At 38.7% G+C, this 25153-nt stretch overlaps 1 protein-coding gene and 1 non-coding gene across 5 annotated transcripts in view; both read left to right on the top strand.

The window, feature by feature from the left end:
* The window catches only part of SATB1 (SATB homeobox 1), a 106239-nt gene extending 83245 nt beyond the window's left edge, over window positions 1-22994 (top strand). For 3 of the 4 annotated variants that reach the window (XM_055134715.1, XM_055134714.1, XM_055134713.1), the window contains 2 exons: window positions 15745-15948; window positions 18800-22994. In XM_055134715.1, coding sequence (XP_054990690.1) covers window positions 15745-15948; window positions 18800-19300 — 705 coding nt within the window. In that variant the 3' untranslated portion in view covers window positions 19301-22994. The remainder of the gene's footprint in view (window positions 1-15744; window positions 15949-18799) is intronic. The other variant, XM_055134716.1, reaches the window with a different exon arrangement.
* A 1612-nt stretch (window positions 22995-24606) lies between these two features.
* On the top strand, window positions 24607-24744 carry LOC129404646 (small nucleolar RNA SNORA70). Its single transcript, XR_008630020.1, has one exon. It is a non-coding gene; the product is annotated as a small nucleolar RNA SNORA70 (small nucleolar RNA).
* The last annotated feature ends 409 nt before the right edge of the window (window positions 24745-25153 follow it).

Genomic DNA, 25153 nt, shown 5'->3' with positions numbered 1-25153 from the left:
GACATGGATAATACCAAACCACTAGGTCAGTTCTTTTCTCGGTCTTCTCTACCTTATCTTTGTAGTCATCTTGCAAGATATAGTTAGTGTGAAAGGTAGATTTGACCCTCCACATCACTGATCTGTCACAACCACTATTTTCCCTTTTGAGTCCAGATATAACCACATTGTCCTTAACACAGTGGCAGAACCTTTAATCAGTATCAGTCCATCACTGCTGCAATCACCTGTGTTTGGGGTGCTAAAGTTTGATTAGCAGTGTCGTTGCCTAAGTTCAATCTAAGAAATAATAAAAATGAGGGTAAAATATTACAGCTTATGTATTTGTTGTTACCACTATTGCTTTAACAATTCAGACTTGCCTAAAGCACAACTACTTCAGGGTCTGTTGCTAAGCCAGCACGTAGTTGAGATCTCGTAGTTTGGAGAAATTTTGATAATTCCTAGGAAAATTTAAAATTTCATTTACAACCTAAAAAACTCAAGCCCTACTTTTACTTGTTTGCAAACTTAAATTGCGTTTGGTAAGATTTCTCTATGCCCTTATGCATGGTTATAGAGAAGAGAACAAGAAAAGACAGAAAAGGTTGTCATTTAGGAGTACTGTGGTCTGAAAGGCATTTAAGATTCTTTAGTTTGAGTATGAGGACTACTTGGTGGAGCGATATGCTGAATTGATAGCACAGCAGGTAGGGCATTCGCTTTTCACGAGGCCAACCCGTGTTTGATTCCTCAGCCCCTCTTGGAGAGCCCGCAAGCTACCGAGAGTATCCCACCACTCAGCACAGCCTGACAAGCTCCCCGTGGCATATTGGACATGCCAAAAACAGTAACAATGAGTCTCACAATGAGAGACGTTACTGGTGCCCGCTCGAACAAATTGATGAGCAACGGGATGACAGTGATTTGAGTATAAGGAAGGAGCATATTTTTCCATTAAATTTAATTAGACCACACAATTTTTGTTCAAAGAAATTATAATTTTCTTGATGTATCCTGTGAGGTTCCTTTCTAATAAAAAATCATGTTTCCTCTATTAACAGATAAGTCACAGGTGAAGATTTCAGTAGAAAAGTAGTTTGCAAACTTTTTTTTATGTCTTTTGAGTCCAATGATATTTTTTCCAGCCAATTTACATTTGTTCATGCCCAGTGTTCTCTGGCCCTTCCAAAAATGTATGGGAAAGAAAAATGATTCCTTTTATGTTATATTAGTATTCTTCTGGACGTCTGCATTTTTCATTATTGAAGTCACCGTTTTTACTATTCCTTTCAGTTCTTTATTTGGAACTAAAAGGAATAGGAGGGGGATATGATTCTTGATTATCTGTGATTATCTGCGTCCCATAGAAATAGGGTAATGGCAGCTAATTTGCAAACTCACAGATGGTTTACATAACAACTTGTCCATAAACTCTATCTTTCAGAGAAAGCATCCAGAACTGTGAAGAGTAGTAGTCCTCATTTCAATACTACTGTGTTGCCTAGCTCCTTAAAAGTTGTTTTCCTTGGAGGCTTTTAACTTCCCCTTCAGGGAGTAAAGTCGGTTGGGTTAGGTTATGCCTTATGCCCCTCAAAGATCTAGGACCTTTGCTGAAATGGATGCATAATAGGAAAAAGAAGATGGCACTTTGATTAAAGGTGCTTGCCTACAGGTGTGTTAGGGAGGGAAGCACAGACATGCAGTACTGAGTGACAGAAAAGCTTAGCTTAGGGGGACAAAGTGCTTTGGGAAAGGAGGTGTCTGTATCCGACCTGATTATTTATGAATGGCTCATAGTCAGAGTTGATGATTTGAAATCCACTATGTGAATATTGTGATTCATATAATCAGCCCACAGTTATTGTTAGGTAAGTTGCCAATCTCTCCTTCCAGACTGGCACTCAGTAGAGTAAATTTGGCCTAAGAGGTGGTGGTCACCAGCATGATTGATTTTAGGTTACTAAAAACTTCCCTTCTTCAGTCTTTCTTGGTCTTGTGTCTGAAAACGTCCATTGAGGGGTGGTGGTGGTGATTGGGGATTGATAATATGTTCTGAAAAGAATGACTCATGAAAAAGGTAAAAATAGATGGAGTCTATACAGAAATTACAGGATGTGTGGTTAGTGAATTAGAGAGTTAACAAGAAGGAGGAGGTAGAAATGACATCTTGATTGGAGAGACTATCTTGAAGCTCATATTTGCACTTTCATAAATCAGTACCTGTAGCATTAATAGCTACTCAGGCGTGTCCTTCCCCAAATGTCCCCTTTAAATGTTTATCCATCTTACAAACCATACCAATACGAGAGTCATGCTTGCCATGGGTGCCACTTGGCTTGTCCATTGATGGAGTATTTGTGGCTTAAATGAAATGCAGATTAGGTAAAAATAAATTACTTTCAATAAGGTCAAGGAAGTGAAGGCTGTAAGTAAAATATACATTCACAAACAGACAAATGCTATTAGAAAATCTAGCTCAGTCTGTGCCAAGCTGTTACTGTCTAAATTGCCTTCTTTCTTCCTGGCTCGCAATTAATTTTTGCTTGTATGTTTAGAGACTGGGGGAAGGGTAATAGCTTAGTGGGTAATGATTTTTATTTCAGTACTTTGATTAAAAAAGACTAAATAACTTAGACCTTGGATAACCAGAAGCACTAAAGCCTTATACATTGAGTTTAATTCCTACAGAGAAAATCACTTTTATATTTTTTTGGATAAATTTAGAATTGAGCTACAGTTGAACCATCTAGCCTGTTTGGCTGAGTATCCCTGGGATTGACTATCCCTATTCCTGCTTGGGAGTCTTCCCATTCCCTCTCCCCCCAAAAAAGAAAGAATTGAAATACAGTTATGGTATGATTTATGCTCAGCAATTTCCTACCTCCCCTCTTGCTTTGCCATCTTTTCTACTCATTTTCTTCTTAAAAATTTTTTTTTTGTTTTTCCCAATCTGTGCTCAGGGATCACTTATTGTAGGACTCAGGGACCATTCATGGTGCCAGGGATCAAACCCGGTCAGCTGTGTGCAAGACAAATACCTTACCCAGTGTACTATCTCCATAGCTGTTTTCTTTTTTAAAATCTATTTGAACTTCCTTCAGCCTTGCATTTAAATATTTGAAAAACCCAATACAAATGTTTTGTAACCATTTGCTCTTAGGAAAGTATTTTGAGAATAGGAACATTTGCTTGATTCTGCTATTTCCTCCTCCTTTCTTTCCACTACAGTACCTGTATCCTAATGACATCCCCACACCTTTATTCCATGCCTGTTCCTACCTCCATTCTGCGTCTATCCTGCTGCCTCACCCCCTTTTATTGGGGAAATTTTATTTCTCTTTAAAAATTTGTTTCATATTTCTCTCTCGGTACATATCTCAAAGAATATTGTGCTAATCTCGTCTACCTTTATAGTTACTTGGATGGTTTGCAGTTAACTAAGTTAATGTGGATGCTTTATTCGGAGCTTATAAACCATTTATTGCGTTTGTAACAGGACCAGGATAAAACAGTAAGGTGCATATACAGGTTTAATTGCCAATCAAAAAAAAATGATAACTGTAGAATTACTATTTGTGGGTAGAAAACCATCCAGAACTGAAATATATGTCAGTTCCATCTTGCCTTTTTTGATTGACTTGAGAATTGGATGGGAGTGGTGCTTGTCATCAGCTCTCTACCTTACATCCAAACTGGACTCTGCTGAATCACCTCTGTGTGAAACTCAGGTCTTTTCAGGATACCTTGGAACCATTGCACTTGTGAGTTACTCTCTCTCCAACCCATCTCTTGGAGACTTGCTCCTTTAATAATAAAAGCATGATCAAGAAATTTGTTTCATGAATCCATGAATAATAAGGTTTTGCTATTCTACTAGAAGCTTATATATATCCTTGAAGAACGTTGGAAATGTTTTAGTATACACACACACACACTCACATTTATTATATCTATACTCCACACTCCCCTAGTGGTCCTTGGACTTAGATAGGAAAAGAATTTTGGTTTTCGGGGCTGGAGCGACAGTACAGAAGGTAGGACTTTTGTCTTGCACATAGCTGACCTAGGTTCGCTCCCCAGTATCCCATATGGCCCCCTGAGCACCGCCAGGAGTAATTCCTGACTACAGAGCCAAGAGTACCCCTGAGCATTGCTGGGTGTGACCCAAAAAGCAAGAAAAGAAAGAATTTTGATTTTCACTAATATCTTAAATTTGACGTTCTATTCAGTTTTCAGTATACTTGAATATAATTCAGTGAGTCACAGTAGTGTTAGCAATACCTAGGAATTTATTACCAATAAAATCTCAAATATTTTATATCATTATAAAGTTATTACATCTTTCATAATACTGTTTTGCTCACCACTAAACATTTGTTACTAGATCTTTTGTTAGAGCCTATTTAGTGTGCTCATAAAGAACACACTACAGTATCACATATTTGGGGGAACCTATCTTTCATTGTAATTCTTCTCTTCATAATCTTACATACATTATTTTAGGCATTACTTAAGTCAGGGCATCAGCCATGGCTTTTGCCAGACTGCTAGAAGGATTCATGGCTCAAATGAACTGAGATTACTAATTAGACTAATGTTGTGTGTAGAGAATACTTTAATAAGAATACAAATATTAGCATATAAGCTCAAGAATTTCTAAATTTATTTTTGGAACATTCCTTGTTTTTTGATTATTATATGTTACTGAGACCACTTGAGAAAATCGGTGATCAATGGGATGATGATGATAATGATTTTAATTTGCTTATTTTTCAAGTAAAGCTGGAGTGACAGCGCAGCAGATAGGGCGTTCGCCTTGCACGTGGCTGACCCACATTCGATTCCTCTGCCCCTCTCGGAGAGCCTGGCAAGCTACTTGTGGTGTATTCAATATGCCGAAAACAGTAACAAGTCTCACTTGGAGACGTTACTGGTGCCTGCTTGAGCAAATCGATGAGCAATGGGATGACTGTGATGCAGTGATTTTTCAAGTAGCATTTATCCTAGTCTGTATTAGCAAGGTTTATGATCGTTACAATAACATTTAAAGTGACAACAAAAACCAGTATTAAAGGCAATCTTTTCTCTGGCATTTTAATGCCACATAAATGCAGGATTTTGTTAGGGGTGTCTTTGTCCTAGACTAGAAACTTTTGCTACTTAAACTGCATTTAAAAAAGAAAATAAATCACCTCCAGTGGTGCTGAAATCAAACACAATACCTGAACATGCTAAACATGCACCATTTGAACACTATAATACCATTTGTGCTGTTTTTCCGACCTCTTGAACTAACACCTTTATTGTCAATTTGTATCAAAATCTTAAAAAAATAAATTAAAACAAAGGGTTGGGGGTGGAGTGATAGTACAGCTAGTGGGGCTAGTAAGGCATTTGCTTTTATGTGATGGACCCGAGTTCAAACTCTGGCGTCCCATATAGTCCCCTAAGAACTGCCAGGAGTTATTCCTGAGTGCAGCATCACCAAGTGTGCCCCCGCCCCCCCAAACAAACCAAAGCTAACACCAGAAGCTTGAGTTCTTGCTTTTTCCTTGGACAGAAAAACCACCTTATTCTCTGCCCCTTCATCTTCTTTTAATCTGTGCGTAACTGGCACTTACGAATTATTTAAAGAATGACGGAATAATTTAGAAGCAAATTTAGTTTGCTTATACTCTGTCCTCCCCAAACTCAGCAGATTCCTCGGGGAGTCTAGGCAGGAGGCGTGGGAATCCCGTGCTTGGAAAGATAAAAGTGGGGCCCAGAATCCACTCTCTGTTGTTCCCCCCCCACCACCACCTCTGTCTCTGCCTTCTCCCTCCAGGTGCCCTTCCTAAGCCTGCTTTCCCCGGAAGCAAATAGCGTGAGTGGTTATGAGGCCGTGCAGAGGGCCAGTGCTCCAACGTGGCCATGGCCACTGCGAGCTGCAAGAGGCTTCTCGAAATATGTGCGCTTTCTCTTTTTTTAACGCCTACTTGTGAATTGCAAGAGTGGAGTCTCTCAATTAAGTCAACTTCTGATTAGTAGGTTTGCATAATGGATAAAATGATGTGGGTTTTGGCCACAGAATGGGTGTTACTTTGTCAGTAAAATCATAAGCAACTTGGGAGCTGATAATGACCCTGCCCGCTTGATTGTTCCTCTTAGGATATGATTCCCATAACTTTCACAATCCTGAATTGCCTTTCCCTGGTTTTAAAAATTCTTTGTTATCTCTCCTAGGATATCATAGAGGGAAGATTTAAATTTTTAATTCTCAGCCCTAAATATGCATAATGGGGAATATAGCTCATTTTTTGGAGCTATCAGCACTGTTTAAAAGTTTTATATAAATCAGTAGAAAATGCAGTGGCAAAAAAATGTGTAAAATAACATAAGTTTTTTTGTAAACAAACAAGTCACTCTATCAGGTAGATTGTTACCTAAAAATTTATTTTACAATTTGTATTTCTATATAGTTTCAGGCCTTTTTGTACATGCAACATTGGTATTCAACTTTTTTTAAAGCAATTGTCATAGTTTTTAAGTAGAAAAGAATGCTGTAAATATGACTTTAGAAGGCAACATAAGTTTGCTTTATAAAATTACAGTATAAGAAATGTGTTTGAGTTGAAAGGTTTGGGGAGAGTGAAGTTTGCCATTTAGATTCTCTAAACAGAAAAATGTATTTGCCTCTGACAGACGCCTATAGTGATACAATTTTTCTCCTAAAGCATAGTAAACTGACCTCAGAATTGGAGGGTGCTTTATCCACACCCAGCTGTGTTCATGGCTTACTCTTGGTTCTGTGCTCAGGGATCACTCCTGGCAGTGCTCCGGAACCACATCCTATGCTGAACTCAAACTATAGGCCAGGCAAGCACCTATTTACTGTATGTAATATTGTTAGAGCTGACCTCAGTTTTTACCTTGCTGCTTTGAAATGGAGCACCACTCTGAATACAATTTGTTGAATTTTCTGATACGGCATGATGCTTACAGAAATTATAGAGGCGTGTATGCCGCTTGTCTCTAAGTGGCCCCAAATTGAGCCATTTTTATTTCTCAGTTCCACCAACTTAACTGCCAATTCGGTGTGTTGCAGAGAATATTCTGTTCCACGTATTTGTCCACTCACACATTGAAGTGAGCCTTGGGGCATCTCTAGTCCCTTTGGGTGAGGGAAAGTGAGGAGAGTGCCATCCAAAGGGCTATTTGTGTACACAGATGTCTGTGATCAGTGAAACTCAGCAGAGGGAATAGAGTGGAATAAAGAAACTGTCAGCATTAGTTCATGAAAGAAATATTGAGTCTCAACTTGAACAGTAGGGATGAGAAGGATCAAATTTAAGAGGCCTTTTGTGAGGATAGAATTGGCAGGATTTCATGATTGTTTCCTTCTTGAAGGAATAAAAAGGATCATGTTTGTAATTGAAGCTCTTTATTATTTTTGTGTGCTTTTGGTTTTGTAGAGGACTCACCCAGCAGTGCTCAGGGCTACTGGCTCTGATCTCGGGGATCTCTTCTGGCAGTCTTTTTTTTTAATAAAAATTTTATTTTATTGAATCACCATGTGGAAAATTACAATACTTTCAGGCTTAAGTCTCAGTTATACAATGCTGAAACAACCATCCCTTCACCAGTGCCCATATTCCACCACCAAAAAATAAAGTACACCTCCCATCCCGGCCCCCTCCCCCCCAACCAATAAATTTCACTTTACTTTCTCTTTACTTTGGGTACATTCAATATTTCAACAAAAACCTCACTATTATTGTTAGGAGTTCCTCACTAGAGTCAGACCTGTTGTAAAGAGATATGAGGTCGTGCGGCCGCAGCAGCAGCACGGTTTAAGCAACTAAAGTCCAGGGAGATTTCTTCCAGATATTGGATCATTGCAGGCTTGTAACTCTCATCTGTGGTCTTCATAACATGGCGGTCGCCACGCTCTTCACCCCCTGCAAGGAAAAAGGCAAGAGAGAGAAATACCTTTCCCCTCCTGGGCAGGCATGGGGCCGTGGCTTAGTTCTCAGTCTGGGACATTCTGCGAGGAGCTGCCCATACCAAAAGTAGTTTAGCTGGCCTCTGGAGTCATGCTCGTCCAACTGCGGAGAGGCTGCACACGTGTGGTCCCCCGGGATCACATCTCAGCGGCAGTCGGGGCTTCTTCTGGCAGTCTAAAGGGACCAAATGTGGTCCCAGAATCCACCCGAATCAGCCAGGTGCAAAACAAGCACCATACCTACTATACTACCTCTCCAGCCCCAACTTTTTTTTTTTTTAATAAAAAAGCAATACATAGCTGCCATAGAAAAAGCAAAAAATTCAGGCATAGAGACCATAAAAATATCCATAATCCTAATTACCCAAAAAAGAGCCTTGTTTATATACTGTATATGGTCATACTAATATGTAAATATGTTTATAGGCATATAAGAATACATCTATTCATTTGTTATACATATCTTTTAATGATATTTTGAGGTATGTTTAAGCTACATTGAACTTCTATTGTAAAATAATTATCCTTTTATTATAAAAATTGAACTTATAAAAATAATCATCCAAACATTTACTAGAGTTTAAATATCTGCATGTACCTCTATCATTTCTGCAGGTAAATTCTCAGAAATAAGGGTTCAAAAAGAACCCTTATGTTGGGACCAGAGGAATAGGATAGTAGGTAAGGCACTTGCTTTGCACATAGCTGACCCAGGCTCAATCTCTGGCACCATATATGGTCTCCTGAGCCTGCCTGCAGTGGTTCCTGAGTGCAGAGCCAGTGCACATACACATGGGCACTACTGTGTGTGACTCTAAAACAAATAAAAAGGTATTTATGTTATAAAAGTGATGCTAAACATTTCTACTTTCAGCAGTTCCTTCTGTATTGTCCATTAAAATGTTCAGTATTTTAGCTTTGATGACTGGGTAGATTGTGATGCTACTCAGTAGTCTAATTCCATGTGAGGAGAACCGATTTGTGATTAGGTTCAGATTAGGTTTTGGCAGCTGAATTATTTTTCATTAACTCCTTATATATTCAGATCCCTTTGTGTTGACTGTCTTTTCAGTAATCACAATGATAAAAATAGTATTTAATGACATATATCACACCTCTCACTTTATTCCTACAATCTTAGAAATGGTGGTAAATTACCCCCATTTTGTAGAGAAAAATATTGAGATCTAGAAAATTTTAGTAACTTAACCAAAGCTCTAAACCTAGTGAAATAATAATTCAAATCAAAACCCAGGCTTTCTTAACAGATTTTTAGAATTACATTATAGAGGAGATGAGGTTATGATAATTTATTTTATTTTCAAGAAAGTATGACAAAGAGTTATAGTAGTAGTGTGGTAGGCATAGTCAGTTTGAATTTTAACTTGAAACTATTTTAATTTTTCAGAAAATAAACTATGTGTCTGGAGAGCATTTAAAAACAGGTTGGAAAAATTTTAATGGTAATAATTAAAATATCATGATTGACCTTTTTAGAAAATAAGAGTATTAGAAACCATTTTAAATGTATTTCGGTACATGAGCATATGTGTGTGCACATACACATGCACACACAGATACACCCTTATCTTTTTGAAACCCATTTTAATACAATAGGACTACTTTTAGAATAGAAAATGTGTATACTGCTGGTGTTTCTGCACAATTTTCTTTCCCATGTTTTTTTAAAATAAAATCAATGTTAACTTAGCAGGAAAAGTTAGAGCGCCTGCTGAGATTCACTTCACTTTACACGTAGTGGATGTTATTAAACTGGGGAGAAAGATTAATGTATTTCCTACTAATTCCATGGAGAACATGTATCTTTATTAATGTTAATAGTGGGGGCCTCTCATTATGTTATAGAATAATCTGCTTTAGCAAAGGTTTTTCTTCTAAAGAACTTCATAAATTTAAAGGTTAATATGTTAGGTGGAGAGCGGTATCGTAAGATAAGCTTTTTTATTACAGGACACGATAAGATGGCTTTTATTAAATTACATGATGATTTGAATGAGAAGAAGAAAAAGTACATCACTTCTTGCCTTCAACTTGAATGCCTTTAATCAAATAATGACCTTCTGGAAAATAGTTAATTTTAAGCATTTGGAAAGATCAATATTACTTTGCCACCAAAAAATGGCCTAGACAATGAAATTTGATGTGTTTAAAGTATCATTTCACCCTTTTAACCTAGTAAATAATTTAAAATGCTTTCAGTATTGCTTTGCCACTGCTTTGTTTCTCACTGTTCAAAGTGTCATAATTGTTCTCTAAAAATGCTAGAAGTTGTGTGAAACATCCAGACCTCATACTCAGACCAGGAGTTGTCTCCGCACCCCCCCCCAGATGTGCCTGTTCATTGGTACCCCAAGGAAGTAATACGTTTCAGTAGTGTATATATAAAGCTTTTAATAAAAAGTAGGAAAATGAACATCCTTCTTCCCCTCCACCCCTGAATGGTTTAAAAATCATTAGTCATTTTGCAGCTTTTGTGTTATCCTTAAACATTAATGGTAAAGGTGTAGAATTCAGTAGCTCTGACATCTAACCCCCTCCACCCAGCTTATAGAACATTGATACAAAATTACCCTTGAGTGCAGACAGCTTTGTAAATAAAAAAAAAAATTGCCCTCTATTAGCATGTTTGTGGGCAGATTAAAAACTGTCTTCATTAGCATAAGTAACACTTACAGATTCTTTTAAAAGTAGAAAATTATTTGCTGAATGATAAATTGCTAGCTTTATAGTTCGTTGTTGTTGAAAATGTACTCATTCAAAATGCCTGGTGTAGTTTAGTCTACAGTGCTGAATTTTTTGTTAGAAGTACTATTTAATGGATTATGTACTTAATCCTTATTCTTACTACTTGCTAAAATGTAATTCATGCTTTCCACTAAAATGTTTGTATCAAATACCTCCCTATTTAGATTGATTTCTTTTAATATCATATATTATTATACTATATGCCCCAGAGATTGGAACAAAATACTCCTGCAAATAACACTATAAAAGAAGAGGGTGAGGGGGAATAAATACATACTATAAAATGTTTTGCTTTTTAGAACTCAAATTACCATTATATTTTTTAAAATGTATTTTCCTTCTTAGTTGCAGCATGAATTATATGTCATTTTCTTTCTCTTTTTATAGCTCTTGGTTTTAAAATGTGTGTGTGTATATATGTATATATACGTGCATATCTTATATTGTAGTAAATGACTTTTTCTTGCAGAGAATGCCAACTTCTCTTTTCTTCTATAAAACTGTTCTTGTTCTGTTCTCATACTTTGTTAGAGACCAGTCCTAGGAAGTTTCTCTTTTTATGTGTGAGAGGCTTTATAGGTACAATAAATTCATTCATGAAAGGAGGTTACTTTTCTGACTCAATTAAAATCATTGTGCACCCTGCATCCGTAAAAGTGTTAGAAGTGAACTGACTTGAATTTGCTGTTCTAAAAAGAGTGGAGTAGAAATCAGAGATTGAGTTTGGTTGGAAATTAGCAGCTGAGAGATGAAGGTGCCAGGATTTTTATTTAAATGTGGTACAACAAGATTCTGTCAGTAAAGCACATCATTAGAATATTGAGTTTAGAACTGCTAATTTTTCCTTTAAAATGAGCATACAGTCATGTGTTTCATGGACCATAATAAATTGCTATTGTGTTGTCACTGAGTTTGTTTTGGTTGTTGTTGTTTTTTTTCCAGTACCGGTTTGGCAGTCATTCCAGATTTTCTCTTTTTCTTTTCTCCCCCAATCTTAATGTTTCTTTTATAGATTCCTAACCAGAACCAGTCAAAAGAATATCATTTATTTCATGCAGTCTTAGGTTTAGCATCTTTTGCACCGTTTTCTTGCTTACGTTAGCAAGACATTTGCAGATGGTTCTTGGTTACTATAAAGTACATAACAGTATTTCCTTTGTGGCAGATGGATTTAAGACTTTTAGTTCTCAATAAATGTAGGTTTACAATACATAACTTTGCAGGATTTGTGTTGTATATAACAGGTTTGAACATATTATCTCAGAATTCATCTGCATGGCATTTTCAGCTTATTCAGGGTCCATGCCAGTTTTTTTAAGTAATAGGGGGAGCGCTGTGATTGATAGCAACAGCTCAAGGCGTGATTTTGAATAGAAACAAAGGGTTTAGAACAGAAGGTGTCAAATTAAACTTTGTCAGTTTGAAAAGTAGTAACATCCTGAAAGTTTTACTAATTTATTTACATGTGGCTACTGTTTATATTTTGCCCTCTTTATATGCAGTGTAATGTTGCTTGGCAAATTTACTACATTTAAAGTTTAGGTTGTTCCTTGTGCCATTTTAGTTTTTTGAGAATGGATCCGTTTCATTATTTTGAGACTATTATTCTCCTGTCCTTACTATTCAGAATAGTTGTGATCTAATTTAGAGAGTAGCCCCCACCCCCATTCCTACCTATAGCCTTACAGGGCTTTAAGTTTTCACTTATGGAAAAATCACCTATAAAAAGGTATTGGGAAATTAGATGGTATTTGGCTTCTTTAGTCATTTTGAAGGACATAGATCAGATTGTTGTCATAATTGGCAGTCTCAATGTAATGAATAGAATTTGACGTAGACAGAATATTCCAAGACTTTAAAATAGGAATAGAATTAATCTTATATTTTCCAGCACAATTTATTTATCTGATGATAAAAGAAGTAGCATGTCAAAATGTCTGTTTCCCATTATTTTTTTAAGAGATACGTACCTCAAGGAAAGCACTTCCCGCTGCCTTGTTTTTTTGGAATATCCTTGTAGAACTAACAGTTCCCAGCTGCACCGTTAAATATTTCCCTAAGAAGCATCTGATTCCAGTCTTTAAAACCATCATGTCTCTTAAAAGGCTATCAGAAACATGCTTCGAAGTTATAATTCATCAAATTATTTTTAGATAAGGAATTAGAAGTATTATTTAAGGGCAGAGGTTAATAGCAGACTACTGGAAATGTTATGTTAGTCATGGGCAATTAATAAAAATAAAGATCCATCTCATAAGTATAGAGACACAGAAGTGACAATATGAGCAAAATATTTGTTGAATGAGTCAAGGCTCTTTTTCTGAAATATTTGTTCAACCAGCATGAATGCGATTGTTTAGGAATTAGCTATCATTATTAACCATTTTAAAAGAACTAATGATTTTCTTTTCCAAAGAACATCTGTGATCCACATGTTTTTTTCACATATATCCAAGTGCTAACTGATCTCTAAATTACTTTTAAAAGTTTTTAAAGGATTTGAAAAATTACTGGAGTTTTTCAGCTCTTGAGAAAGCTTTGCTTACATGAATCATTCTTAATTTAACTTTTAGCAATTTTTAGTTACAAGAATTTATTTCTAAAAAAAATCTTTGGTGCTGAATGTTAATAACACTTATTGAAATACTAGCTGTGTTAAAAAAAAATATTAAGTTGGGGGCCAGGGAGACGGCTGGATTCATGTTTTATATGCACAAGTTCTGGGTTTGATCCTAAGCAGTCATGCCCTTGGGCACAGCTGGATGTGGCTCAAAAACCCTCCAAAATATTTTTTTTTACATTTCTATTACAATTTTTGTGAACCTTCTAGTAGCTCTTGAAGGTAAATAAAATTGTACTCATTAACTGTGTTCAATCATTGGGGACCATCATTGGCCACAGCTAAAGACGTGGATAAATGGGATAGGGACAAAAATGTTAGCTATAGTTAATATTCAAGTCTACAAAAGATATGTATCTAAAATCTGCACAGCATCAAAAACTGAAGGCAAAGTATTAAGAAGTAGCTTTCATGTTGGAAAATAATAAATATTTCTATGATTTAATCCAGATAGCAAATAAATTTTTACCAGTAGGAACTGGACGTCTTCAAGGTACCATGTGTAAGTAGGTAGCACATCTTTCTAGTACTCAAATATAACTTGTGGTTAATAATATGGGTCATAACAAATAAAGCTAAAATGTGAACATGATCATATTCTGGAAATAGCTGACAGTTGCCACAAGAAGACAAGAAGTATAGTTGATGACATTGTCACCACAATTAGGTTTTATAAACTTAGCTAATATTCTTTCAGGTGAATCTTCAGTCTGGTGCTTGCTCTCTTAGTCATGAATTATGCACTCAGTGGCATTGAATGTGAGTGCTTGACTATCCCTAAGTACATATTTGTGTAATTAAAAAGCCTGTTGAGTAGAAAATCAAAGCTCTCTCAGAAAAATTAGTAGATCTCATAAGGTTTAGGAGCAGTAATTGTTGGCTGCGTGGCAGGTGGGACTTGGGGAGTGAATGTATCAGTTCCATCTTTTCTTGTAAAATCTCTCAAACAAGCCATTTTGGACTTTGTTACCCAGTTTATGTTGTAGATGGAAAGATAATTTTCTTTCTGATGTTTCTGAAGAGAAGGAAAGCCATACCGTTCTGTTTTTACCTCAAAGGTTTCGTTTGAAAACCAAATCCAAACACTGACCTCGGCTAGTTGTAAAATTCAGATGAAGAAACGATGTGGTTTTCCCTTTAATAAATTTACTAGGATTTCTCAGGGAACCCCTTTTGTTAATCTCTATTTTAAGGAACCTAACCTGAGATGGAGAATGGTTTCGTTGGAGATCTGGAAGGAGGTAGGGAGGGTAGAGAAGAGGAGGAAGCCCAATAAGAAAGTGGTATAATGTCAAGGATTGGTAGAGGAAGCAAAAAGGATGGAAGGCTGTCCTTAGTGAATTAAAGAGTTCCAATGAGTTGTCCTTTTGGGATAAGAGGGCAGATGCCTTGTAGCACTGAGTTAGCTTATCCTTGGCCATCCCAGGGTAGTGGGTCAGCAGAGACCCGAAAAGAAGATCCTTCACCTAATCTCCAGATTACATAGCTCCTAGTCATTTCTCCAGACAAGAATCTAACCATGAACTGTTGGTGGAGAGCACAGCAGTTGGTCATCTTGGCTGGTGGAGGTTGAAGAGGACATCCTTCCTCTTCCTCTCTACCCCATTCTTAGAGTGTCTGACATGACAGCCAGAGCCAAGGTGGTGCTTGGAACATGCCAGGCAGTGAACTTGACAAAGAGGCTGAGGCTCGCAAACTGGGCCTTACCGGGTATCAGCGGGGTTCAGGCTTTGACAGCCATTGGCTCTTAGCTGCTCTTATGCTAAATTCTTGCTGACAAATCATGTATTAGATACTGCACGTAGAAAAACAGGACACCAAGTTCCAGAGATTCCTTTCTGGGAGAATTCTAATCATTGTGCCTTACCTATGGACAGTGTTCTTTCTTACATCACCTATGCGTATTTCACATACTTTTTCTCTCTTTTATATACAGAACCACACACACACACACACACACACACACACACACACGTAAATATTCCTGCGTTTCCTTTATACATAGGGGTTTCCTTTAGGAAAAAATCTTCTAGCAATCTGTGCTATAGAGTCCTCAGATGGTGGCTCACCAGACAAACAGGTTGGGCCTAGACCTGATGCAAAACAGCTTTGGTTTTTCTCCTGTTGCCAAGTCCATGGCCATTGGGGCCTGCCCTTGGGGGTCTGAAGAATAATAGCAAACCTGGACATTTATTTGAAACGGAACGTGCTTCCTCCAGAGCCACAGCTACTCTCTCAGCAGGTTTCGAAATTCTTAAAGCAGCTAGAAGTATGTTGAGATTATATTAAAAAAATAAAGTTCACTTTACAGGGTCTTCCTTTTGCGGAGCGAATGGGAACGGTCAGCCCCTCAGAGGCCTGCACTTGACTGACCTCTGATGTCCTTATCTCAAAGGGATGGTTGTGCGAGTTGCTACGCTGGAAAGAAGATCCTTCACCTGAGAACAGAACCCTGTGGGAGAACCTCTCCATGATCCGAAGGTTCCTCAGTCTTCCCCAGCCAGAACGCGATGCCATTTATGAGCAGGAAAGCAACGCGGTGCATCACCATGGCGACAGGCCGCCCCACATCATCCATGTACCGGCGGATCAGATTCAGGTTCGTGTACCTTGGCCGGTTCAGTATAGCACTGAGTAAATAAGGGCTTTAAACTTAGCAGGGAAATTAGCGTTTCTCTTCTTCCTGCCAGTCTAAACATAGGCTTTTTAGCAAGAGATAACAATACAGTGCCATCTTGCTAAGGGGAGTAAAAGGAAAATTAACACACTTTCCCCCAACACGTGTATTGTTTCCTTTCCTCTTCTCATCCCCTAGAGTGGCAGGAACCTCCTTTCACACTTCTTGTTTGGCAAGTTTTTTTAGAGCTGGATTGTTTAGTATGTGAGAATTTGAGGGTTTGGATTTCTTTTTTTTTCTTTTTAATCAATTTTTACAACACCTATTAAAAAAATACAGAATACAGTACTGCCCCTGAGGAAAGGAATTACTGCTTCTTTGTTGAAGAAGTTTGTAGAATCATAGTTTTGTACTTTGGATTCTGTCCAAAATGAAGAGGGGAGGGATCTAATGGAGTATCAGTCTGACTCCCCAGCCCCTGGCAGCTGTCTCCCCCCCACCCTCAGGGAGCAAGATGAGGGGGGAGTCTTGTCTGTTTCCTTTAGTGCCCCTCTCCCGTCACCTTTGGGGAAGGAGAGTTTCGAGGCATTTTCTCTTCTGCTACTTCACCACCACCTCTTCCTCCTCTTCCTCTTCCTCCTCCTACTCCATCACCTCCATTACCTCCTCTTCCTCCTCCCCCTGCACATTTTCCTCCCTCTCCTCCCCCACCTTCCCCCCTCTTCCTCCTCCTCCTCCTCCTCCTCTTTTCTCCTCCTCCTCCTCCTTCTCCTTTCTCCTCCTCCTCCTCTTTTTCCTTTCTCTTCCTCCTCCTCCTCTTTTTCCTTTCTCTTCCTCCTCCTCCTCTTTTTCCTCCTCCTCCTTTTTCTCCATCTCTCCTTCTCCTCTCCTCCTTCTCCTCCTTCTTCCTTTTTTTTGGGGGGGTTTGTTTTTAGGGCCACAGCTGGCAATGCTCAGGGGTTTCTCCAGACTCTACACTCAGGACTTACTTTTGGCAGAGTACAGGGGACCCCAGGTCAGCTGCACACAAGGCAAGAGCCCTAATGTCTCTCAAATTGTACCTCACTGTGCATCACTAATTAAAAAAAAAATCTTTTTAATGTATTTAAATTAAACTTAAATAGTAAATTAAAAAAAAAAGAGCCCTAATGTCTCTCTAGCCCACCAGGCATCTCTCACCAGCCTGGCTTGGTGCTGCCCCATAAATGAGTGGGCCACGTCCTCTATGCCAGCAAGAGAGGGAGGCAGACAGGGTGGCTGAAGGCTCTCACTCAGTCGGGATTTTCAGAATGTCAAGGACCCAGTAGCCATGCCGTGGCCCAAGACCACTTGGCCAGCACAGTCTGCTTAGTTTGTCACTTCTTGGGGTTTTTCTTCATCTTTAGATGGGAAGGTTCTGAGATCAGGTCGTTCACTGATGCTCTTATGGCCTCAGTTCCTTAAGAATTGTGTTATAATTGAATGCAAGCTGTGTAACTTATTTCTGTTAAATCTAGGGGATGTTTTAGTTTTTTACCTTACGGGAAAAAATGTCATTCATTGTCTTCAGACTTCTGAAATATTCTCCATTGAATCAGCTGCATTATTTCTTGGTACTGCTGTGGAAAAAAAAAAAAACTTTTATCCATATAAATACAGCTGAAAACAATAATAGGGTTATCCATCCACTAGGAAAAAAATCCTTGAGTGTGTATTAAAGAGAAAACAAATTGAAAAACAGAATCCCTTAGGATATCAAGCACTAAAATAATCGTGAAGCCAGAAAAACTTAACTGTTTAGCAAAAACAAAAAAGAGAAAGATATATGTTAATAATAAAAATAGTACTTGTTTGAAAATGTAAATTGTTTTTAATAAAATTGCTTCTTAGGGGGATAAAAGAAAAAAGCTCAGACACAGTATAAACGATCTAATATTTTGCTGCATACTCAGGTTGATTTGCTCCGTGGATAAGAATTATGGATATAGCAGATACCGTGTGCATGTGTCATACATTTGTTATGTATAATTGTGTATGGAAATTATAGTACATATACAGATACTAATTATGAAAAAGTGTCTGTATACACTGAATTTAAATCCTAATCATATCGGAGTTTATTATAGACAAAAACAATTCACTAGCCGATGTGAGGTGGGTTGAACCTCCTTTTTTCAGTAAGAAAAAAAAACCTGCAATGTCAGCCTAGTGCAGTTTGGTAAGAAATTATGTGTATATTTAATTGGAACTGTCTGGTAGGAATTCACAAACGCCAGGCTCTCAGAAATTTCCCGGTCTCCTAAGGGGTAATGATGAAGAAGAACAGACTCATGGCCCCTTTCACTTGGAATTTAAATGAGACTTGACTCTTTCTGGTCCTCTCTGTGTTGTCACCATTTCATGGAACCAGGCAAAAAAAATAAATAAATAAAAGCCCCATTTCTTTTCTCCTTGGGCCCTGCAGCTCACCTCTGTAAAATGCCTTTGAAATCCTAACTTCCGCAATCTTCGTTTAAAATCTTTGTTAATTATTTACATCCTCATTTGTTCTGCGGTCATCTCCGCCTTTGATGCTTATCCTGGTGGAGAAGTTTATGGCTCAGGCTTTCAGGAGCGTTTACGCTTCCTTGAGCCCCGACTAAAAATTGGGGGGAGGGGGGTTTGGGGAGCCCCGCAGCCCCCCTCCCCACTCTGAAAAGCCCTTTGAAGCCCACCCAGCCCGGTGTGCAGTCCTGCCCGTTGGGCCTGCCCCCCTTCCACCGCCCTGACTGCCCCCCCTGTGTCGGGGTCCCTTAGCTCGTGCCTCCTCCGGCTCTGACCATCTGCTTTTCCTTTCCCCCCCTTCCCCCCGCAGCAGCCCCCGCCGCAGCCGCAGCCGCAGCCCGTGCCGCCGCCCACCCAGCCGCAGGCGCAGCAGCCCGCGGTGCCCCGGCTCCCCCCGCGGCAGCCCCCCGTGGCCTCGCCCGCCGAGGCGGAGGACGAGAACCGGCAGAAGAGCCGGCCGCGCACCAAGATCTCGGTGGAAGCGCTGGGCATCCTGCAGAGCTTCATCCAGGACGTGGGCCTGTACCCCGACGAAGAGGCCATCCAGACTCTGTCGGCCCAGCTGGACCTGCCCAAGTACACCATCATCAAGTTCTTCCAGAACCAGCGGTACTATCTCAAGCACCACGGCAAGCTGAAGGACAACTCCGGCCTGGAGGTGGACGTGGCCGAGTACAAGGAGGAGGAGCTGCTGAAGGATCTGGAGGAGAGCGTCCAGGAGAAGGGCGTGAACACCCTCTTCTCGGTGAAGCTGGAGGAGGAGCTCGCGGTGGAGGGGAACACGGACATCAACGCGGACTTGAAGGACTGAGCCGAGAGCCGCTCCTCGCACGCCCCCCGGGCCACTGGTATACTGGCCCACACCACGAGGAAAGGTCCACCGAGTATGCGCGCAGAAAAACCTTTGTTGTTCATCGTTTGGCCAACGAATCTTCAGAAACTTGCACAACCAGGAAAGTTGGGAAGGGATCGTCCAGACTGCACTAAAGGTTTTAACTCTTTTACAAACTGCTTGGCAGCCCCAGGTGAAGCATCAAGGATTGTTTGGTATTCAAAATTCAAATTTGTGTTCACGGGACAGCAGAGGTCTGTCACCCGGAAGCATGATACCAGTGATTTTTTTTTCTTTTTTTTTAATTATTATTCTGGAGCCTCAAACAAGCATTATAACTTCTGTGATTATTATTTCCTTCCTTTAGTTATTTCTGTAACACTCCACACTGATCTTTGGAAACTCGCCCCTTATTTTAAAAAAGAAAAAAAAAAAGAGTTTGTTACTCTATTGTATGTTACAGAAGAACTATAGACTGTGGAATGCAGTTTAAAGATGACATATGCCAACAAATGCCTTGTATTATATGGCACTGCCGTAATTCAAATTTCTTTTTATTTTGGAAATAAAAGTTCACTGTAATTTTTTTCATTCTCATTGTTACATGATTTTTTAAAAAAATGAAAAGAAAATGTGAAACACAATTTAGTCTTCATTATTTATTTGTAGATCCTGCAGTATCATGTTGTAATTAATTTTTTGGAAGTTTCCGTTAAATGTAATATTGCTTCTCTTGTTACCATACTGATTCTTTTTCTATTTATAAATGTATTTTGATGGGCAGTAAAACAAAGTGTCTTAAAAGTTTTAAATAGAGAAAATGTGCTTTACACAGTTGCCTATAAAAAGTGCTCTATGTTATCCAAGCAATTCATACTATAAGCTTCACTCTTATTGTTGTATGCAATTTTTACTATCATGCAAATAAGCTTAGGTAAATAAAACTAATAGATCACCTTAGAAAATTATGCAATTAATGTGAAAATAATTGATGTTTGCAATGTGTCTTCCTTTGGTTTACAATCAATTTTAAAGCTACATCTGTATAAAATTTCTGTATAAAGGTGTATTTCTTTTTTTTTTTTAATGAGTTCATGGCTATGAAAACACCAGCTATTTTGTTACAGCTGGCTGTTTTTATAAGTGTATCACAATTTTCTTTATGCAGAAATGTTCTGATTAGGAGTGGTTATTGACTGTAACTACACAATTAAAATTGTTTGTATGGTATGACATGGTAGGGTTTGTCTGCTTATGTGAAGTCACCTTAAAGAAGATTCAAAGGATGGCCCTCAGGTACATGCTCATTCATGCTTTCTTAATAATTTACTGATTTTAAAGAGCAATTGAAAAGTCACTTGAAACACTGTATATTTGAATCTCAGACACATGCTTATTTTTTTTTTAAGTTTAACAGTGAAAATGATAACCTGTTTTGGTTAACAATTTTGCTGATGGTCCCCTAACATTTGTGAACAGAAGTCTAAGCTCAATCTTTAGTAGTTATGTGCTTGGGCTTGAATCATTGCATTTACTTCACACTAACTTCGATAAAGGTCACACCTTTCTTTAAGCTGATGTATAGTTTTAATGGCCATTAGTAACACAAAACAAGGGGAAATGGACCCTCTGTATAAAAACTTATTAAGCAGTGTATTTTTTTAAGTTATAAATGGAGCAGAAGTTAGTATTTCTGAGCTCATTTGGTTGTTCATGTATGTCATAATTCTTAAGAACTGCATGGAAGGAAGTAAGACTAATCCTGGAATTCAAACACAATCTTCGAAATTCTTGCAACGTAAAATGCAATAAACTTCAGCGTACAAAAGGCGGTGTGCTAACTGGTCATAGGAAGGCTTGAGAACAATGTTGGAGTCTTTGGATATTTTATATTTTTTCTTTTGCTTCCCCTTTTAAGGTTTTCTAGATCATAAGAGGGGTAGCTGGGGTCCTTGATGTGTGGGACTGAAATCACCCATTCTCTTTCTTCCGGTCATTTACTCAGGCCGTTCAGCAGTAGTCAACAAAGAGGATGCTTCCTTGTTGAAATTTCCCATAAGAAACTGGATTGAGATCATTGTAAGATCTGTTTGTACTTTTGAAGCACCACTGAAGGCAGCTAGTTTGCTCCAAGCTGAAAATGTATTGAAACTTTGGGAGGGGGTGGTTGGGGCCACATCCAGAAGTGCCCAGTGCTTAACTCATGGCGCTGTGCTCAGGGGTTACACCTAACTTGGCTTGGAAGACCATATAGGTTGCCACAGATCAAGCCCATTCCAGCCGAAATATTGAGGTTTTTTTTCTTTTTGGGGCACACCCGGCGATGCACATGGGTTACTCCTGGCTTTGCACTCAGGAATTAACTCCTGGCGGTGCTCAGGGAACCGTATGGGATGCTGAGAATCGAACCTGGGCTGGGCGCGTGCAAGGCAAATGCCCTACCCGCTGTCTGTTGCTCCAGCCCCTTGAAAATGTTTTTCAGTAAGTTATTGTTTGGCAACCTTCTAAGGTTGCTTATTAGAATTCAGATGATTATTTGAGCAAAAGAAATTTTAATAATAGAAAGTAGGTTCCATGCATTAAAAATAAGTAGAAAGTAAAAGTTCATATGTCACGAAATTTAAAAAAAACTTTCCTCTTTATTTTCACTGAATGTGGGGGAAAAGGCTAGAATAGAGAGCAGAGACATTTTTGAACCAGTCCAACACTTAATACACAATGTCAGGTATGAAATTTAGTAATTCTTTGGAAGAAGAAATTGGTCTGCTGGTTTAATTTTCCTGTTGCCCGGGAGTTGGGGTTAGCCTTGTAGCTTTCAAAGCAACGTTCTCAAGGACTTAGTGTGTAAGAAATGACAAAATTATTAGATCCGTTAGTATAATTTAGCTAAGTTGATATTTTAAAACAAAAGCTCTGGTCAGTGATAAGTGATGGCCTCGACTCAGCAAGCAAGGTTGTTCTCAGGAAAGATGGAACATTTAGAAAGGATTTCTCTGAGCGATTCACTCTTCACTCCCGTGTGGCCACCATTTCCTTTCTTACTCCTGCTTCCATGTTGCCGATGACTGGGAAAGTTCTCTGAACAAGCTTCATTGTGTCCCAAGTATTTCAGAGACTTTTAAAAGCTGGGCATGACATAGCACTTTGTGCTGTTAAGACCTTAGCGGAGTCAGGTAATTTACAGATAATATTCAATCCTGTACATCTGAATCTGTCATAGGTTTCTTCCCTCAGCACTTTGCCACTAATTTGTAATACACTCTGTGGCCATATAATACTTGCACATTATGCAAAATACAGTGTTGATAGTAGCTCCTTGGCACATAATATGCAGAGTTGACACAACCTTTGAAATCCAAGGTAACTATTTTATGTGCCCTAGTTGTGTGGCACTTGGTTACAAACTGTACATAATATGTATAAAATGTGTATCAATATTTAGTCCTAAGGAGTTCTGAGATTAGAAAGTGTTTTTCCCCAAGTAGTAATATCTATACTTAACTGTGCTTATCTAAAACATAGCTTGCCTAGAAAATTCAGATAATTCAAGGTTGAGTAAAAATGACAATCCCATACATTCCATTATTAAATTCTGCCCTATTCCCTTATTGTTACTGGCTGATATTAAGGTCCTTGGCTGTCACAATATTATCAATAAATGAGGTATTCTGAACTGCCTGGTGATATTAAAAAAAAAGCAATTAAACTGTATATACCCTATTAGGTACCTAATGGAATTAATACTTGTAATTTAAAGCAAACCAGAAATTTGCATGATAGTGTGGAAATTAACAGATCCAAAATACTAATCTAACATATCAGGAGATACCAATAGTAGTCTACCTTACAAAATAATATTTTTACTTTTTAAGGGGCGTGGATTCAGTGTTCCGAAACAATCCTTTCAATGTAAATAAATAGTAGATATTTGCATGTTCGACAAAGGAGACACCTTAATCTATTAACCTGCACAGTTTTGATAAAATATAAAGTACACTTATTAAAGAAATGTGGAAGGTGTATGTCCAATATTTTATACCTGTTTAGTATTATCAAATGTTGAAATAAAAGATAGTTTGAAATTAATGTTTAAAACATGAGCAACATTTTTAAGCCTTTCTTGCAATACTGTTTATGTGCATCATACACATTTCTAAAATTAATTTTATAAAAATGATTACACAAAATTTCCTTCTTGGCGCCTTGCCTCATACCAAGGTTGTGCTTAAAGACCTGGCAAACTGTACTTCGACTGCTAATAATATGATTAAAAGCCCTGAGTTGGTCACTTCTCTGATAGCGATTAATAGGGATTGCAGTAGATGTGGTGTATTACTTCTCTTGCCTTGCAAAGGAAAAACAAAAAAAAAAACCCAAAAACCCAAATGAAGCATTTTCACAATGTTAATGTCCAACATTATATAGTATTAATTGAATATCCGCTTTCTGTGGCATTCAAATTGATTTTCTGTAAGTTCTAAAGACTATTGAGTAATCTTTAATATATATATAGTCACTTCCCCCATCCAAACACTCCCCCGACATAGCTGCAGTGATTTTCCACTCAACCGGTAGTGCCTGCTAAATGGGAAGGGTGAGGTGGGTCAAACATTTAAATGGGTGCATCCATTCATCAAAGTCTGGTAATATGTTAAATGAGCATTTCAGAGCACACACCTTTCTGACAGCATCTTCAATGTTTCACTATCTTTTCTGTTTCCAATTTTAACATCCAATTACATGTTAGCCAAGCTCATTGGTACAGAGATACCAACCACATTCATAGATGCTTCATTTCCTAAGACACTGCCATGAACCACGGTGGTTCGAAACTTTCCACCCAACGGAGAAACCCAAGACGAGCCTTGAAATTCCCATCTCATTAAGAAGGGAGGGAAAACTCAGCTATGATAACTGATAGGTTCAACTGTTTTGTGGCCCTCTTGTTCTCAACCCCAAGTTTTCTACAAGTTTCTTCTACCTTTTTTGTCCCACCATTTTAAGGCTTAATTGAAAGTCTTTTTCAGGGACCAGTGATAGGACTCAGTGGCAAAATGCCACCTCTGTGTGTGAGTCTGAATTGGTTCCCCAGCACCACACACAGCAACAATCAAACACCAACATGTAAGACTCAAATGTGGGTGGGTGGGGGGGAAAGGATTCAGACTTTTCAAAAATATCGTGTAACATAATTGTTAATATGAAAAAATTTCATCATTAAGTAAATAAAGTGTATGAAATAATTACCCTAAACTTCTGCTATTCTACCCATGAAATACAAGAATTTGTCACCAATTAAAGTGACCATCATCTCTCCTTGGTGGGGCTTGGTGTGCAATGGCTGCAACCAGGAAGCAGCCTCTTTGGTAGTGTCCCCAACCTGTGGCTTCTATGGACTGTTCGCAGGGACCTTGAAGACAGTCCTTGGCAGCGGCTGTTCAGATCTGCTCTCCTGCTTTCCCCAACCTCAGGTTCTAAGCAGCTTTATTGGGGAACCTTTAGAAAGTCCCAGGGCCCAGTGGCCGTGCTCCACATCAACCAAGTCATCCTGTCTCTACACCCACGTGTTGAACAAGGAGCATGTGATTGAGACTCTGCATAGGGCCAAGTTCAAGTTTCCTGAACACCAGTAGAGCCACATCTCCAAGAAGTGGGGCTTTCAGCAATACCACTCCTGGGAATATATCCCGGAGAGGCAAAAAGGTATAGTAGAGATGCATCTGCATTTCCATGTTCATTGCCGCTCTGTTCACAATAGCCACAATATGGAAAAAACCAGAGTGCCCGAAAACAGATGATTGGCTAAAGAAACTCTGGTATATTTACACAATG

Source organism: Sorex araneus, chromosome 4 (assembly GCF_027595985.1).
Source record: "Sorex araneus isolate mSorAra2 chromosome 4, mSorAra2.pri, whole genome shotgun sequence".
NCBI classification, from domain to species: Eukaryota; Metazoa; Chordata; class Mammalia; order Eulipotyphla; family Soricidae; genus Sorex; species Sorex araneus.
Note: the sequence above shows the minus strand (reverse complement) of the source record. Positions and strands in the feature narration are given on the sequence as shown.